At 41.8% G+C, this 18,191-nt stretch overlaps 1 protein-coding gene across 11 annotated transcripts in view; it reads left to right on the top strand.

The window, feature by feature from the left end:
- The window catches only part of NBEA (neurobeachin), a 634,796-nt gene that overhangs the window by 553,938 nt on the left and 62,667 nt on the right, over window positions 1–18,191 (top strand). For all 11 annotated transcript variants that reach the window (XM_088460223.1, XM_088460224.1, XM_088460216.1 and 8 more), the window contains one exon: window positions 10,879–10,998. In XM_088460223.1, the coding sequence (XP_088316349.1) occupies window positions 10,879–10,998 (120 nt within the window). The remainder of the gene's footprint in view (window positions 1–10,878; window positions 10,999–18,191) is intronic.

Raw genomic sequence — 18,191 nt, 5'->3', positions numbered from 1 at the left:
TGACATCGCATTGCGACTTTGACCAATTTTGCGACAAAAATTACGCCCGGCGCTGGCAGAGTCCAGGGGCAAACGCAGGATTTTTATGGGGGGTTTCTCTCTCTCTCTGTCTCTATCTCTCTCTGTCTCTCTCTCTCTCTCTCTATATATATATACATATATATATATATCTATATATAGATATAGAGATATATATATATGTATATACTGTATATTTGTATACACATACATTATACACCTAAATACATATGATATACACACACACATACATGTCGCACATACCTTACACACACACAAACATATGTCACATACATTACAAAAAACTTACCTTGTAGCAGATCTGATAGGGACAGAATGTAGCAGGCAGCCACCATGTTCTTAAGCCCCGCCCCCTCGTGGCAAATTGCCGTGATTCGCGGGTCAATCGGGAGGGAGGCCAAATGACTCGAATCTAATTCAATCCCATCATAATGGCTCTGCCTCCTCCATATTGACCCGCGAATCGCAGCAAAATTGCAGTGAAGGGACGGGGCTTAAAAACACGTTGCCTGCACTCCAAGCTTTCAGGGGGGGTTGCGGGTACTCAGAAACCCCCCCTGCGTGCGCTACTGGAGTCTCACGGGACCTGGCGCGCCGAGAGGGGCTTTTTGGCACAACTGCAGCAAAGATGTGTAAGAACACATCTGAAACAAATGCAGAAGACAACATCAGTAGTTAATGGAAGATTTCTTAAATGTATATATATAAACTGGGGTGATGAATGAACGTAGCAGAAACAAAATGTGGGGAAGCGCGACCGATCATTAGATGTGACATTGTGTTAACCACGAGTGACCCAGCATTTTACCCTCCTTTGGGATGAACGGCAAGTTTCACAGAGCATGAAAATACTGAATCCGTAAGACTGTAACCCTCTGTTACTTGACAAGGTGAGCAGATACATGGCCTTCTAGCTTTCCCACGTTCTCTTGTAACTCTATCCAAATGTTCCCTAAGAAAAATGATGCCCAAGCCCCTAATAAAAGTTTATTTGTATGGGATATAGGTTATTAAGGCCTCATGGGGAAACAAGACTGCCCTAAGCTCATTACGAATTCAGAGTGGAAGCCAAAATAAGCATCGTACTCCAGCCACATCACTGCTATGTGTGCAGAAGCTTACACTTATCTGCCCATTCCCATGCTGAACAGACCATGTATGTGCTTATATTAGTGCCACTTTGGTAATATCTTGATTGGGGTAATGCAGAGTAAATGCCGCAGCTGTAACTTTGTGGACAGTAAAATGTTAAAAACCGAGGTTGGAAAAATAAGTCCATAAAGCGTAATATTTCTACAGGCCATTCAATTTACATAAAGAGGAAAGTAAACAGAGGTCTATTTGCGAAGCAGTGAAAGGAGATAAAGTATCAGCCAATCAGCTCCTAACTACCATGTCACAGGCTGTGTTTGAAAAATGACAGTTGGGAGCTGATTGGCTGGCACCTTATCTCCTTTCACTTTGTCTCCTAAAGGAGCGTACACACTGAGCCATCTGCAACCTGAACGATATCGCTTATCTTTCAAGATCAATCTTTGATCTTTTTCAACCTAGTGCACCACTTTTCTTTAAACGATTTTTCAATGTACAAACTGAACGATAGCGATAACGTCATCGTCCACATCGGGCTGCATGTGCCGAAGATGAAGAATGTCGATAATAACCAGCGGGAGCTCGCATCGCTGGTCGTTTTTGACATTGCACATCACAATTAGTGAACAATTAATAAACGATTACGATATCGTAATCGTTTAATCTTTCATTTTAATCGCCCAGTATGTACGCTCCTTAACACTGCTTACTAAATAGACTCCAAAAGTAATTCAAATAATGCATATTATTTATTTATTTTAAACAAAAAATCTAATTAAGAAAAAATATATGTATGATGTCTGTGTGTGTAAAAGTTTTGTCAAGTACAACAAGGTAAGCCCCCGTGTGTTTGAAATATTTTAATAAATATATATGCATTGTCCAATGTCACTCTTTCTCCACTATTTAATATTCCCCATGACATTGTGTTTCATTGTACACACTTACTGTAGAGGTATTTATGAAACAAACTATGCTTAAAAAATGACAGGACAAAGAGGTATATTTAGTGCTTTGTTTCATGCCGAATTCATCATACGTTATAAGATGATACAGGATGTATAGTAGCCTCCATACGCTGGGCAAGTCTTCAGATGATAATTTTATTCATTTCCTCACTATACATGTTATAACAAATCAAAATGACACAATACAAGGTGTCACCTAATGGTGGGTACACACTACACGATATGCTCCCTGAGCGATATCGTGTAGTGTTATCCCCGGCAGGCTGTGCTCAATGTCGTTCATGACATTGAGCGAGCACAGCCGCTGAACGATATCATTAACGATATCGTTCAGCGCCGGCCTCTCTCCCCCATTCCCTGACATGCAGCAACCTGACGAGATCGTCAGGTTGGCCTGCATGTCAGCCCGATGAACGATGATGACGAATGACCCGCGGGAACGCGCGTCGTTGTCATCGTTCATCTTTTTGGGGTTAAAAATGGACGATAAAGTGGACGACTGAACGATAACAATATCGTTATCGTTCAGTCGTCCACTTTATCGCCCAGTGTGTACGCACCATAAGTCTAGGCTTACAGTCCAATATGCATGGATAAACCAGTAAGCATATATAGTATACAGTAATATAATATAATTTGCTTATCTTTAATTAAAGATTTGGACTACAAATGTCTACTTTTCAGTTATAATACAGATGTGTCCTCATACTCCACACCTCAATACTCCACACGGCGCGAGACGACTGCCTGTATGAGCCGCGCCAAGTGGTATGGTGTAGAGTGACTTTTTCTTCCAATTTGTGTCTTATTCGCACTACAGATGCAGAAAAACACCACTGACTCTGTACTAGAGACGCTGGGCTGCGACTTTAACTGCACAGGATTTAGTTTTAAATGTACAAAGTCACAGATGAAACCGAACTTGGCGTGAAAAACAAGCCACTGCGTCTTCGCACTTCGCATACAGATTCAGACTCATTCTCACAGATATACAAATGTTGCATACCAGAATATTTATGTCTCATTATGCGGTTTTGTATCATCCCATTGCTTTGGAATTATGACATAAAATACACATTATATGATGCATATTAAGCTAGATAAGTGCTATTTATGCCCTCTTCGTGACCTGGCCACACTCACTCTAAAATATAGCATTTGGAAACTCCCCTCTAGAAATCCTCCGTTTGCCCCTGATTTGTGTATTATGTTTTAAAATACTCCTGTTTTTACTTGAAAATGCATAGAACATATATTGATTTAAGTCTCTGAAAATATTAAATCATCTTCTATGTCAGCTGTGTTATACCTGTGTTTGCTGTATAGAAATGCCACGTGTAGTGCCTGTGCTGTGGCTATAAATGAAAATAGACCAGTTGCCTATACATAATGGAGGGACCTTTGTGTGTGTAAAGCCAATATTCATAATAATGCAGCTGGATGTACCACATACTTGTGAATATGTTTCTACTCACAAAACAAAGCCCTCAGTCTGGGTTTAAGTAATGTGGACTACCCAAAAAATCGTGAGTCTCCCGCACTTTCTGGGAGGGTGGGTAAGTATGTTATCAAGGAAGTAGCCATGACTTATTTACTTATGGTCATCTGATGTAGATAGTTAGCCCACTGAAATTACCTAGCTTGTATGAGTAATTTACTGTATAATACGCAGGGTCGGCAACAGAAATCTTTTTGGGGTCTCCATTCCTACCTAGTAGATAATTATGTACATGCGAGTATCATAACACCAAAGATAAGATACTGTAATTGTTCACACAGGAACTCATACATTAAGGATGTCAACTACACAATGAAAATTAATATTATATGCCACACTGTGCCCCCAAAACACATTATATGCCACACTGTGCCCCAAAACACACTGCCACACTGTGCCCCAAAACACATTATGCCACACTGTGCCCCCAAAACACACATGCCAGACTGTGCCCCCAAAACACATAATATGCCGCACTGTGCCCCACAACCTATTTGCCACACATTGCCCCCAAAACACATTATATGCCACACTGTGCCCCCAAAACACATTATATGCCACACTGTGCCCCAGAACACACTATGCCACACTGTGCCCCAAAACACATTATGCCACATTGTGCCCCAAAACACATGCCACACTGTGCCTCCAATTCATAATATATGGCGCACTGTGCCCCAAAACACATTTGCCACACTGTGCCCCAAAACACATTTGCCACACTGTGCTTCCAATTCATAATATATGGTGCAATGTGCCCCAAAACACATTTGCAACACTGTGCCCCAAAACACATATGCCACACTGTGCCCCAAAACACATTATATGCCACACTGTGCCCCAAAACACATTATATGCCACACTGTGCCCCAAAACACATTATATGCCACACTGTGCCCCAAAACACATTATATGCCACACTGTGCCCCAAAACACATTATATGCCACACTGTGCCCCAAAACACATTATATGCCAAACTGTGCCCCCAAAACACATTATATGCCAAACTGCCCCCAAAACACACATGCCGCACTGTGCCCCCAAAACACATATGCCGCACTGTGCCCCCAAAACACATATGCCGCACTGTGCCCCCAAAACACATATGCCGCACTGTGCCCCCAAAACACATATGCCGCACTGTGCCCCCAAAACACATTATATGCCGCACTGTGCCTCCAATTCATAATATATGCCACACAGTGCCCCCAATTCACAATATGTGCTACACTGTGCCCCCACTCACAATATATGCAACACCTTGTCGCAATTCACAATATTAGTCATACCGCACCTGCATACATTGGTTCTGGTCTTACTTATACTACAAAGAGATATTTCCAAAACAAACTTACTTCTGACTCTAAAGAGTGGCTTGCATATAGCTCAGTCATGATCATAATTAGACTCACAAATTACATATGCAGCAAGTAATCAACATTTATTTACATATTAGTTTCCCTTACCTATATTTAAATCTATGCTTTGCAGTCTGCTCTCCCATTATACAGCTAGGCTGCTCTGTTTACCTAGGGATGCAATATAGATATGCAATATAGGTGCCCACCCCCTCAATGGCTGCTCTGTGACCTATCAGACGTTGTCACAGAGCTCTTGCCTCATTTACCTATCTGTTCCTGCACTGCACATGTCTGTTGTGGAGGGTGGGCTGTGTGGAGGGGAACACACAGACAGCTACTGCTGTGTAGCCACCTGAATTCACCATTCATTTCCCTTATTGCCTTTGCGTTGAGCGTTCCTCACCGCCAGCCATAGACTCTTCCCTCCATGAGCCCCCTTCTACTTCCCGACAGTCTTCTTGCTTGCCTGGTGGGTTCTGGACTTCCAGTAGCAGGTGCTGCAGGGAGATGCAGCCTCTACTGCGGCACTTGATATGAATCCTCAACCTGATCAGCCGATGATTGGGCATTGATTGCAGGGGAGGCAAAGTGTGCCGGGCCCCTCGGAAGCTTGGGGCCTGGTACATCTGTCCCCTTAGTGCCCCCTCTGTTGCCGGGACTGATAATATGCATGCTTATGCCCATGGGACTATACCATAGTTGCAGACCTTTAAGCTGCCCCTTCCTGGAGGGAGCAGCTAGGTCGGATTGTGATGATGCAATCGTGTCAACGTGGCCTCGTCCCCTCTGTACAATGCTGCGATTACCAGCATTGTGAAGTGAAGGCGGGCCACAATGACCCGATTCAGAGCAAATCGTGTCTTTGGCTGGCCGGACCGTATACTCCAGGAGACTTGCCCACTCTTCTGGTCACCCGGGACTGTCACCCAAGATTCGAGAGCCTCCTGGACGATTCGAGAGAGTAGGTAAGTATGGGCTGTACTTGAAAAATCCAGTTGTTCTTGGGCAAAATAATTTGTTCTTTTTAAATCACTAACTGCATTACTCTCTGTCTCGGACGACATCCAGGTTCAGATTAGATGTTGGTGTAAATCGGCGGTCCTTTTTAGCTGGGTCATTACAAATTGTATATTTTTGTTTTTCCTGCTGTTTCTTGTATAGCCCCTTATATATCCAAGGTACATGAGGTTTATAGGCATCTACAAAGCAATTAAAAAAAAAATGTATTTAACCAACACAGACTAAAATCTAACTGGTATTCTTTCAGAGGGGCTCCTGAAATCTCTCCTCAGACTACAGGCTATTTTTGTGTTGGCTGGTTGGTTATTTTGCTGGTTGATACAGAGCAAAATGAATTTCCATGGCAGTGCTGCCTCACCATGTAATGTATGAGGGCAGCGGTAGCCTGGTAACTTTAATACCCATCACTTCATGTTTTACACCAGAATGGGCTTCACTGACAGGCTAAAAATACAAATAAATTAGCTCTGTGGAGTGTACACAGAATTTCCTCTGTAAAATTATATGTGAAAAGATTTTAGAATGAATGAAGTGATGGCATGTAATTTGCTGCTACGCTGCACGATGTTACAAGTATGTGTTTAGTATGGTGTTTGGAAATTCTGGCTTTATTAAAATGATGTTTCTCCTTGGAGAGATTGTCAAAAAGGATCATTGGAAAATAAGTAATAAGTGATAAACTGGAGCGGCCATCAATTCTAGCTTTCTGTATGATAGGTATACAAGTATTGTCTAATCTACAGAGTATTAGGGGTCTATATATCAAAGGTGAAAAGGCCTAAAACTCCAGTTGATCATTTATTGCTTATTTTCCGTTGCATCCTTTTTGACAATCTCTCCAAGATGAAACATCATTTCTATAAAGCCAGTATATAGGGCTTTTGCCTACTCATCAAATAAATCCTGCAGGTGAAGACAAGGCTCGCTGTCGCAAGTAACAGTGTTCTCCCCACGCTATATTTTTCGGGCAGTCCTTCTGTCAGAATATCCCTGCCGCCCAGCACTGTGGCTGAAAGATGCGCAGCGCAGCGTGATTTATTGGACGAAACACAGTGTACTGTACCTAACCACTCAGAGCCGACCTCACCATAAGAAGGATGCTGGCTTCCACCTCGACCCCAGCCTCCCTGCACTGGGGACAAGCATAGCAGCCTCACAGCCTCCTCCTCTTCTGCCCGGTGCCCGCCAAACAGTAAGTGAGATGGCGGTAAGGGAGTGGAGGGGCACAATGGGCTGCTGTGACAGGGTTTGGTACACACCCAGTCCAAGCAAACCCCCATCCCCCCCAATGTTCACGCACACCCCACCTCCTCCGGCTGCCTTATATAACATACTCCAAAAAATAATTTCTGGGGGCACCACTGAGTAATAACAGTCACCCGGGACATTCTGCGATACAAAGCCTATGGATAACGGTGGTGCAGTCATTGTCATTGCTGACACCATCTCAGGATGGCCTTAGCCAGCAGACACACAGGAAAATGCTTCATTATTAAAGTAAAGCTGTTTTTATTTTTTGTTTGTTTTTTAAATCGGTTGTTACTTTTTGAGGTGACCCGGTCTATTTACTTACGATTCATGCATACATTGCTTAAAGACATGGTTTTCCATACTAATTTACATTAATGTGTTACAAACTCCTGCAACTTGCCATTGGCTGTTAATATGACAACGTGTATCTATATAGATTGTAGTCAGCCCGGTACTCCAGTATCCCGATAGAATACTCCGGTGCCCTCTGGGAGAAATCAGTAAATTAACTGGAGCAAACAAGCAGCTGCACTCAGTCTTTCAAAAGGACAAAATGTATTAGTAGGGGTACCCAAACGCGGTCCTTAAGGCTCCCCAACAGTTCAGGTTTTCGAGATATCCAAGGATTAGCACAGGTGACTTAATTAACCACCTGTGCTCAACCATGGATATCTCAAAACCTGAACCATTGGGGAGCCTTGAGGACTGTGTTTGGCAACTTCTGTATTACAGAAGCACAGTGAATCTGATGTTTCGAGGCCCACACACTTGTTTATGAAGGTGATAAAGCGGTGCGTCGGCTCCGAAACATCGGCTTTATTAGGATTCTATAATACATTTTCCCTATTGATTCTGTAATACATTTTGTCCTTTTGAAAGACTTTGAGTGCTGCTGCTTGTTTGCTCCCTCACACTTATAGTAACATATTACTCGCACTCACCCCTGTACTAACTTATTCCCCTCCCTCTCCTCTGTAGTAACTCATTACCTCTGCTCACCCTGTAGTAACAGATTCCACTCCCTCACCCCACAGTAACGCATTCCCTTCCCTCACCCCACAGTAACGCATTCCCTTCCCTCACCCCACAGTAATACATTCCCCTCCCTCACCTGTGTAGTAACACGTTTCCCTTTCACTGTTGTTGTAACACATTTCCCTACCTCACCGATGTAATCATACATTCCTTTCCTCACACCTGTACTAAGACATTAACCTCCCTCACTTGTGGTCTAAGAGCTATTGAGGAATCCGTGGAAACACATTTTTCCCCTTTGCAGTGCTGTCTGCCTCATAAGACACGTCAGGATCATAGAGTTAGTGGTGGCTCCAGAGGTGGGGCTTCAGCACAGTCCGATATTCAAATAGAGGAGCCACACCAACTGCCAGTGATGTTTCACAGCATTTGGGGTGACAGTTGGTGTGGCATCCTTTGAATATTGGACTGTGCCGCAGCCAGTTAATCAGTCAGGTATTGCACAGGGAGAGGAAACATTTTAGCCCTACATCCCCTTATGGGTCGAATTTTGAAAAAACCCTTCTTACCCTCTTAGTGGGTGCTTACATCATGGAAGGTATATACTCCCTGAATTTCATGTTTCTAGGACCAGGGGTCAGTGAGTCGGGACGTGTGTGTGCGTGTGTGCGTGTGTGCGTGTGTGCGTGTGTGTGTGTGTGTGTGTATATATATATATATATAAATTTATATATATAAATTTATATATATATATATATATATATATATATTTTAATACAGCGAGGTACTGAAACAGCGCTCAATCCTATATATATCTCTGTATAAATGCAGTTATTTTACATCAATATTTATTATCCACTATATTCCCGTTTTTGCGGTGGCAGCTGTATGTTCTCCAGAAGAATCAGTTGTTGTATGATCCCAGACGATTATGGAAAACAAAAAGGTGAGAACAAGCACCTATATAGTGTAGTATTATGTGAAGTATGCAGCACACTCTAATTAGAAAAATGGCATGCGTACCGTAATGACCCAGAACAACAGGTATTTGTATGAGAGTCTTTTTTCAGGTTTCACCACGTTATTCCTCTTATACACCAAAATGGTAGCCGATTATACACTCCAAATATGGGATTTAAGGAGAGAGAAAACACAGGTCCGGCAGCGCCGGTGGTCCATGGGGCAGCGGGCAGGTGGTTACCGGCGACCTCTGCTTCAATGTCCGGCCGGCTCCCCTGCTCTGCTGCCGCCTGGGACACGCTGTTTGCAGTCCCGGTGGCTTGCTTCCTCTCCTTCCAGTGAGCGGCAGCACTCCCCATATTTGGAGTGTATAATCGGCTACCATTTGGGTGTATAAGAGGAATAACGTGGTGAAACCTGAAAAAAGACTCTCATACAAATACCTGTTGTTCTGGGTGATTACGGTACGCATGCCATTTTTCTAATTAGAGTGTGCTGCATACTTCACATAATACTACACTATATAGGTGCTTGTTCTCACCTTTTTGTTTTCCATATATATATATATATATTTATATATATATTAATATATATATTATATGTTCGATTACCAACTTCCCACCTCTCATTATTTCATTGCATGTGTATGCAACTCTACTGTAAGTTATCACTTGCATATTGCCTACTGTGCATGTTTAAGTAAATATGATTTATTTCAAAGCGATGTAAGCAGATCATTCGGGTAGCGTGCTGGTATAATCTACCCCCAGCTGGGGATAAAGTCATGCTGCGGAACAATACAACAGCTATAAAATAATTTGTGTGTTTGTAGCTTTGCTTGGTAAGATTGAGCCAGAATGACTATCCAGCCCTTTGTACTACATGAGAAAGTGTGTAAAACATTCTGCGCTACAGTATGTATGTATCTTTGTGTGTATGTACAGTATGTATGTATGTAAGTACTGTATGTATCTATGTGTGTAAGTACAGTATGTATCTATGTATGTACAGTATGTATTTATGTAAGTACAGTATGTATGTATCTATGTATGTAAGTACAGTATGTATGTAAGTACAGTATGTATCTATGTACAGTATGTATCTATGTATGTCCAGTATGTATTTATGTAAGTACAGTATGTATGTAAGTACAGTATGTATGTATCTATGTATGTAAGTACAGTATGTATATATGTATGTACAGTATGTATCTATGTAAGTACAGTGTGTATCTATGTATGTGCAGTATGTATGTATCTATGTATGTAAGTACAGTATGTATGTATGTAAGTACAGTATGTATCTATGTATGTAAGTTCAGTATGTATCTATGTATGTACAGTATGTATGTATCTCTATGTATGTACAGTATGTATGTATCTATGTATGTAAGTACAGTATGTATGTATGTAAGTACAGTATGTATGTATGTTCCTGTGTGTTTGTGGTGTCAGCCAATACTCATCATAACAATTTCTCATTTATCTAAGAAGCAAGTTTTCCAAATGAATTAATTGTTTTCTTCTGAATATCACTGACTCTGCCATTTATGGTGATCTGGTAACTTGTAAGAGCAGAGGTATACATTCGTTCTCCAGTGGTTAGTGGGTAACTGGCACTACTTCCGAGTATTATGTTTAGTATTGTCCTCCTTTCTATACAGTGCTGCATTATTAGCATCTCGTTATAATATTCTGTTCATTTGTTTCATAGGAACCCTTCACTACATTTTTCCTCAATGTCAATGAGAGCAAGTTTGATCATCCAGACCGAACTTTCTCCGCTGTGGCGAGATCATGGAGAAACAGCCAAAGAGACACATCCGATGTAAAGGTGAAGGATAAAATAGCATACATCAGCCATACAATGAGATTATATTTACAATGTATGCCTTATAATGCCAATATCTTATTTTAAATAAGGTGCTGTAACTTAATCTCACTCTGCATGCCTAGTACTGTAGATTCAATTCTGAGCAAACATAAGGCTGTTAAATAAGCAATTAGAATGAAGACACAAGGGGGTATATTTACTAAAGTGCTGGTTTGTAGAAGTGGAGATGTTGCCCATAGCAACCAATCAGATTCAAGCTATTATCTCTAGAAGGTTCTAGATAAATGATAAGTAGAATCTGATTGGTTGCTATGGGCTAAACTTCTAAAAACCCGCAGGGATTGTCTAAGTTGCTGTAGATCATGCATTAAAGGCAACATTTACAAACTGAGCATTAGAACATTTTCTGCAGAATAAGTTATCTCTTATTCATGGGTTATTTGTAATGTCTATATGTATTCATAGAAGGAGGTGAGTATATGGATTTGGAATAATACTCCATATATAAATGAACATACATCAAAGCCCAAATGAGCTGGGGCGTTTTCAGGGCTTGGATGGATATAGAGAGGGAGAGATAAAGATAAATATGGATGAATAGATGTTACACACCGTCTACAGGACTATAAAATAAATATTTGAAGCGCCATGTTGTTAATTTGTTACAATGTTGTTGCCAGTACTGTATGTAATGTGGCTTTTTTTTAACCCCATAAAGTGACTAGTTAGGAAGATGAACATCTGTATAATGAATTATACTGAGGCCAGTGTAGAAATCCTGCTGAAATGACTGTAGCTGTTTAAACAATTGATGTTGGTTTGATGTGGAGTGCTAAAGGTTTTCCTCTTCTATTAAAGTCTCTGCTGTAATTTAGATGGCATATTTGTGTGAGTGAGGCAAAAAACAAAACACAACGAATAAATTCTGCTTTCCTGCTGTTAACTCAATATTTGGTCTACTCCATAAAACACAGCAGGAATTGGATTTGACCTTAAAGTGTCATATTGCAGTGGCTCACCCTGCACTGAGCTGTGCATTGCCTGGGGCAATTAATAAAGCATTAATGACAAGATCTATTTAAAACGTGGGCTATTTCTCTTCAGCCCCAGCTTTTACTCACTTGCCTGGGGATATTATGCAACAACGCACTTTAGATTAATCCAGCAAACACAAGCACTATGAACCTGATAGAGAATCACAGTTATTGTCCCTTTTGTAAGCCATGCACGTTCATATTTTTCTCCAACCGTGATGATTAAAAGTAAGCTTATTTCCCATCATTTGTCTGTATATTTTATTATATGTATGAAAGTGATCTGGTATGGTGTATATACAAACTTTTCACTTTCCTATCCAAATACATGATGATCAAATGTGTGAACACTTAAATATTTTTAATATATCAAGTGTCCAGAACCCCAAACATCTATTCAGGGACTGCAGCAGTGGTTTGTCTATAAAGAAAATGTGGTAATTGCATTCACAACTAAATAAGTGAAGGTTTCCAAACCTTGACTTGAATTTGGAATGATTTACGTTGTTGTTATATTTGCTGCTAGTGACCTCACATTATTAATTTATTCATCAGTCATTTTCTGCTGAATGAGGCTGGCTTCAGTGCACTGTAATGGATTTACAACAGGAAAGCCGGCGTGCATAGGAAAAATTCTTCCACCACAATAATATACTTATCTCAAATATCTTCCCTTCTGGTAATCTAATTAGTAGTAGTATTGTTATATAAGCCAACTAGTGTTCTAAGTTTAGTGATCCTATAATAAATATATGGCCGCAAGGGGATTTAATGAGAGCATTATACATTCACATTGATATTTACATTTTTCTTTTATTAAATAAATCCACACAATCAAATTTCTAAAAATAGAAATTGGTTGTATTTCACGTTATCACACTGCACAGTCTGGGGCTGATGTAGAAGTAAAATGGGAATAAAGTTTTCGTTTTTTTTTAAAAGTATATGCAAAAATGTCTCTATACAGCTACAAAAAAAACTTGCTCACAGCAGCATAATCTATGCCCAAATAATCATCGTCATCATCAGCTATTTGTACGTGCCAATGATCACCCACAAACAATCAGTCTTTCCAGGGAGTATATGTGACTTTTTTCCTGATCCTGTATATGTTCTGGATTGTATGAAACCAGTGACGTGTTTATAATGGGTGCATAGTGTGCGGTGCACAAAGCCTTGTGGGTCCAGGGAGCCCACAGCACACACACTACACCTCATAGGCAAACGCAGGGGTGGTTTCTGGTTGCCCGGAAACCCCTCTCATCAGCCCACACCATGACCGCAATTGAAATAGTAATATAATAGAATTTTACTAGTGCTGTATGTTCTTCTCAGTATCAAATTAAATATTCAGCACCACCTGTGGATCGTTTAACATGTATCAGCTATTAATAAATACCCCTGTGCACCAACTAGGAGATCTGGAAAACATGCATTGTTAGGGGTGCACTGCTATAGACCATCAATAGGGTTAACTACTAATACTGTATAATAATACACTATCCAGTGCATAAGGAGACCAATATGTACATATATGTACAGGGCAGAGCTAGGTTCTTCTGCTGCACCCAATTATTATACTTGCCTCCCCTGAGTTCCGCAGCCACCATTTTTCCAGAGATTTGCGCAAGCACAGTGAAAAAAAAAAAGTCACTGGGAGCACGGCACAGGCCATATTCCCAGAAAACTGCGCGTACAAAGTAGACTCTCGCATAGTGCCAGAGTCCACTCACAACCAGGGACACTGAGAGCCGGTCCCAGAGGAAGGGGCTCTGTGAGCCCCCCAGCCTGGCACAAAGCCATGAGGGGGACGCGATCAGTGTGATCGCTCCCCCCCCACAGGCATAGAAACCGCAAGCAGTCTCCCAACGCAGCCCAACACACAGCAGCGTACACTGGGCTGCTGTGATGTAAAAGGGAGGGCGCAACGACTGTGCATGCACAGTAGACTCTGGCACAGTACCTACACACAAATGCACCGCGCGAGAGAAGGGGGCCCGCTCAGAGACTGCGCATGGGCCCCCTCCTCTATTAAACTGCCTCTGCAAGAAGCTGTACTTTCTGTACTTATGATAGAACTCCCTTTTCCCACCCATCCAGTGCACTAGTAGGAGTATTAACCGCACAAATCTGTATGTTATTTATTAACAGTTACTCATATAGTGGCAGCATATTATATTGCACTTTACAATTGGAAACCAACACTAATAAAACAAGACTGGGTAGTAACAGACAGAAAAAGAGGTAAGAGGGCCCTGCTCACAAGCCTACAAGGGAGATAGGCATTTATACACAAGGATATGTGGTACATATTACAGCCAGATTGTAGAGGTTCTTGGTGGGCTGTATGATCCAGTCACACAGCAATGTTGGCCTGGCTTTTGCACAGTTAGAAAGTGAAAAAAAATAGAAAATATGTGAAGTTATGTATGGACTGTATAGTGGCGATGTAATTGTGTAGGATAGCTCATGGAGGTTATGTGGGCGGTTCTGGAATACACCAGCCTAAAGAGGTGAGTTTTCAGGGAACGCTTGAAGGTTTGGAGATGAGAGGAAAATCTTTTTGTGCATGGAAGGACATTCCACGGAGTGGGTGCAGCCCGAAAAACGTCATGTTAACCGTAAATGGGAGCAGGTAATGAGTATGGATGAGAGATGCAGATTTTGTGCAGAGCGGAGATGTATGTTGGTGTAGTTTGGTTTAATAGCCTTGTGTGTAAGCAAAAGTATTTTATATTGAATTTCTTAGAATACAGTTAACTAATGGAGGGACTGACAGAGCAGAGCACTAGACGATGAATGTTTAGCGAGGAAGATTAGTGTCGCAGCTGCATTCAAAATGGAATGTAGTGATTAGAGTCTGTTTTGGGGAAGACCACTAAGAAGACAATTGCAGTAATCAATGTGGGAGATAATGATTGCATAAATGAGAGTTTTTGCAGTGTCTTATGTAAGATATGGGCATAGTCTGGATATATTATTTTAGATGGTTGTAACATGATTTGGAAGCAGATTGAATGTGGGGAACAAGGACAGTTCAGAGTCAAGGATGACACCTAGGCAGCGAGCTTGTGGGGTAAGGATGTTTGTCGAGTTATCAATAGTGGTAGAAATATCAGGTTGGTAAATACTATTGGCCATAGGAAATATTAATAATTTGGTTTTATAAAGATTAAGTTTGAGATGGCAAGGTGACATCTAAGATAATATGGCAGAAAGACATTCAGGAACGTGGCGCTGTACAGTTGGTGACAAATCTGGGGAGGATAGGTAGATTTGAGTATCTCTTCCGCTTACAGATGATACTGAAATCCAAACGAGCTGATAAGTTTGCAAAGAGACGTGGTACAGGCAGAGAAAAGCAGAGGACCTAGGACTGAGCCTTGCGGTACTCCAACTGATAGAGGTAGCGAACACTGAAAGAGCAATTAGATAAGTAGGATGAGAACCAGGATAGAGCTGTGTCCTGAAGACCTAGGGATTTTAGTGTGTGTATGAGAAGATGCAGCAGAGAGTGCCAGAAGAATAAGATGTGGGTAATGGCTTTTAGACTTCGCAGTAATCAGATCATTCACTACCTTAGTCAGTGCACTCTGCGGAGTGTTGGCACCGACAGCCTGACTGAAGACGGTCCAATAAGTTGTGCATGTGAGGCAGGTGAAGGCAAGCCTTTTAAATAGCTTGGAGGGGCATGGAAGCTAGGAGGTGGGATGGTAATTTGAGAGAGTGTTATGGTCAGAATTGTTTTTATTTAGTGTTTTCCAGAATAGGAGTAATCACTGCGTGCTTGAACACTGATGGAAAGATACCAGTAGAGAGAGAGGGATTACATATATTAGTTATGGTTGGGATGAGCACAGGAGACAGAGCTCTGCTGATTTGTGAGGGTATAGGATCAAGAGGAGGGGTTGTAGCGTAGGAAGAAGAGAAGAGAGTAGATGCTTCATCTTCATATGTGGGATGAAATGAAGAGAAGGTGCCAGAGGGTTCAGGGAAGAAATTGAGCAGGTCGCTGGCTGAGGAAGAACATATTTCATTCGGAATTTATCAATCTTGTCCTTGAAATAGGAAGCACTTATAGTAGCTGGTGGGAGGGGAAGAAGTGATTTAAAATTGGCGCTTGGGGTTAGAAGTTTGAGCAGAGATGAGAAATTGGGAATAGTTTGAACGTGTCAAGTGTAAAACGCAACGGAATATGCTGCGCTATATAAGAAACTGTTAATAAATAAATAAAACGTGTCCAGAACTGCACGATAGGGCTGGTAGATAGTTTTATATGTGAGGAAGTCACTTGGAGTTTGAGATTTACAGCACTGATGTTCTACTTTACATGAGCATTTTTGTAGGTGTCTTCTTACTTTGGAATGCCAGAGTCAGACCCGTAGAGAGCTGGTCCGGGCCACAGTACTTTCAGGGGCATTGCCTAGTTGCGGGAGGCATGGCCATGCCCCCCTTAGAAAAAAAATTACAAAATTATTTGCAGAGCTGCGATGGAGGGGGGGGCACAGGCTGCTGACAGGTAGATGGAGGAAGAGGGGGCGGTGGTGGACCCGGGCCACTCCATCAAGTGAGGCCCAGGTAATTAGTACCCCCCTCCCTCTCTGTGCTCCTGGCCACGGTTGACATCTAAGTCTACGTGGAGTGTGAAGCACAGCTGGAGCCACCTCATCCAGGGCTCCAGAGTTTGGTTAAGATGTGATAAAGCAGTCTCAGGAGAAGTGGATGTAGAAATTGGTCAGAGTAGCTGTTGCAGAGAGGTGGAAAGTTGTTGAAAAATAATAGTGTTAATATTTCTGCGGGTTTCTTGAGATTTGTAAGACTTCAGTGACACTGACCTGTAAGTAATGTAGTAGAGCCTGCAGGTGATACGGTTGTGTCCTAGAGGGGGTGGAATGGAGTGTTAATGAAATCAAACTGTGCATAGTGTATATGTTCCAGTAGTGGTCCGCACATTGGGCCTGATTCAGAGCCGGATGCAATTAGCGCTCGCTCGTCCAGAAAATAGGGGTGGCTATTCAAATGAACCGTTCGCTCTTTGCGGTCTGTTCACGTCTCTAGGTCTGAACGAGCGAACAAAACTTGCGGTCGTTTTTTGGAGAAATACGCCCCCTGGCCGCTCGCATCCTACGTCATGTCCGCTATTTATTAGATTAATCGAGTACATCGACCAGGGTATGAACTGCTCGCTATTCTTGTGGTTGGTTTTTGCTACCACAATTTTGCGAGCAGTTCTGGCTATAAAATAACCCAGTGACGTGGTCAATGACGCTGCTGTATTAATTATGCACACCCTTAAAACGCCCGTTTTGACCTTTAAGCATGCCTGCGTTCGGATCTCCACTCCCCGTTTTCAAGTACCTTCCCCCGTTACCACCCACATACGCCTCCTCATGTCACTCAAATTATCAGGCATTCGCTATTTTGTGAGTACATGAATTTCGACTGCACTGACTGGTTCGCGCATGCGTATAACGATCCGTACGCATGCGCAGTTGGGCAAACATCGCTCGGAGCGAACGAGCGGCCGCTTATGAGCGGCTCTGAATCAGGCCCTTTGTTCTGGACATGTACAGTGAGGATTCACACATGATACGCTGCATCACTCTGCTTTAGCCAAATTATTATTTATGTGCAAATTACATTATATATGTACTAGCAATAAATAGCTTTATGGCCTCCAATTCTCTGGAGTTAAGTTAGAATCATTTTACTGGTGTTTTTAACGCTCTTACAACACAAGTAAATGGGACTAATGACCCTCTGAATGCAGTTAATAATGCTAGTTAACTGCATGTCAAACACCTTTTGTATTTGGCGTGCACTTTTACTGGCGCTTTAAACTTGCGTTTTTAAAGGCAAGTCAGTCGTCCTATGTGAATACCGGCCTAAGAGATGCAAACCCTATTGGCAATCACAGAGTTTCATGCTGTTTAACCTCTGATGCTGCGGGGTTCATTATCCGAGCTTTCAGCTACTTTTTGTTTCTCCCCCCCATGCACTTACATAATCACTTACTTGATCTATGCTGATTATTACATTTGTACCAACCACAAAATATTAGAAGTGATCTGAAACATGATAAATGCTGGTCAGGGAAAAAAACATCACCAATAAATTGATGGTAAAAAAAAAATTAAACGCTGAAGATTTGATTCTCAT

The sequence above is a fragment of the Taudactylus pleione genome, unplaced genomic scaffold, assembly GCF_031769625.1.
Source record: "Taudactylus pleione unplaced genomic scaffold, aTauple2 ptg000043l, whole genome shotgun sequence".
In the NCBI taxonomy this organism is placed as follows: Eukaryota; Metazoa; Chordata; class Amphibia; order Anura; family Myobatrachidae; genus Taudactylus; species Taudactylus pleione.
This window is presented reverse-complemented; position numbering and strand designations above follow the sequence as displayed.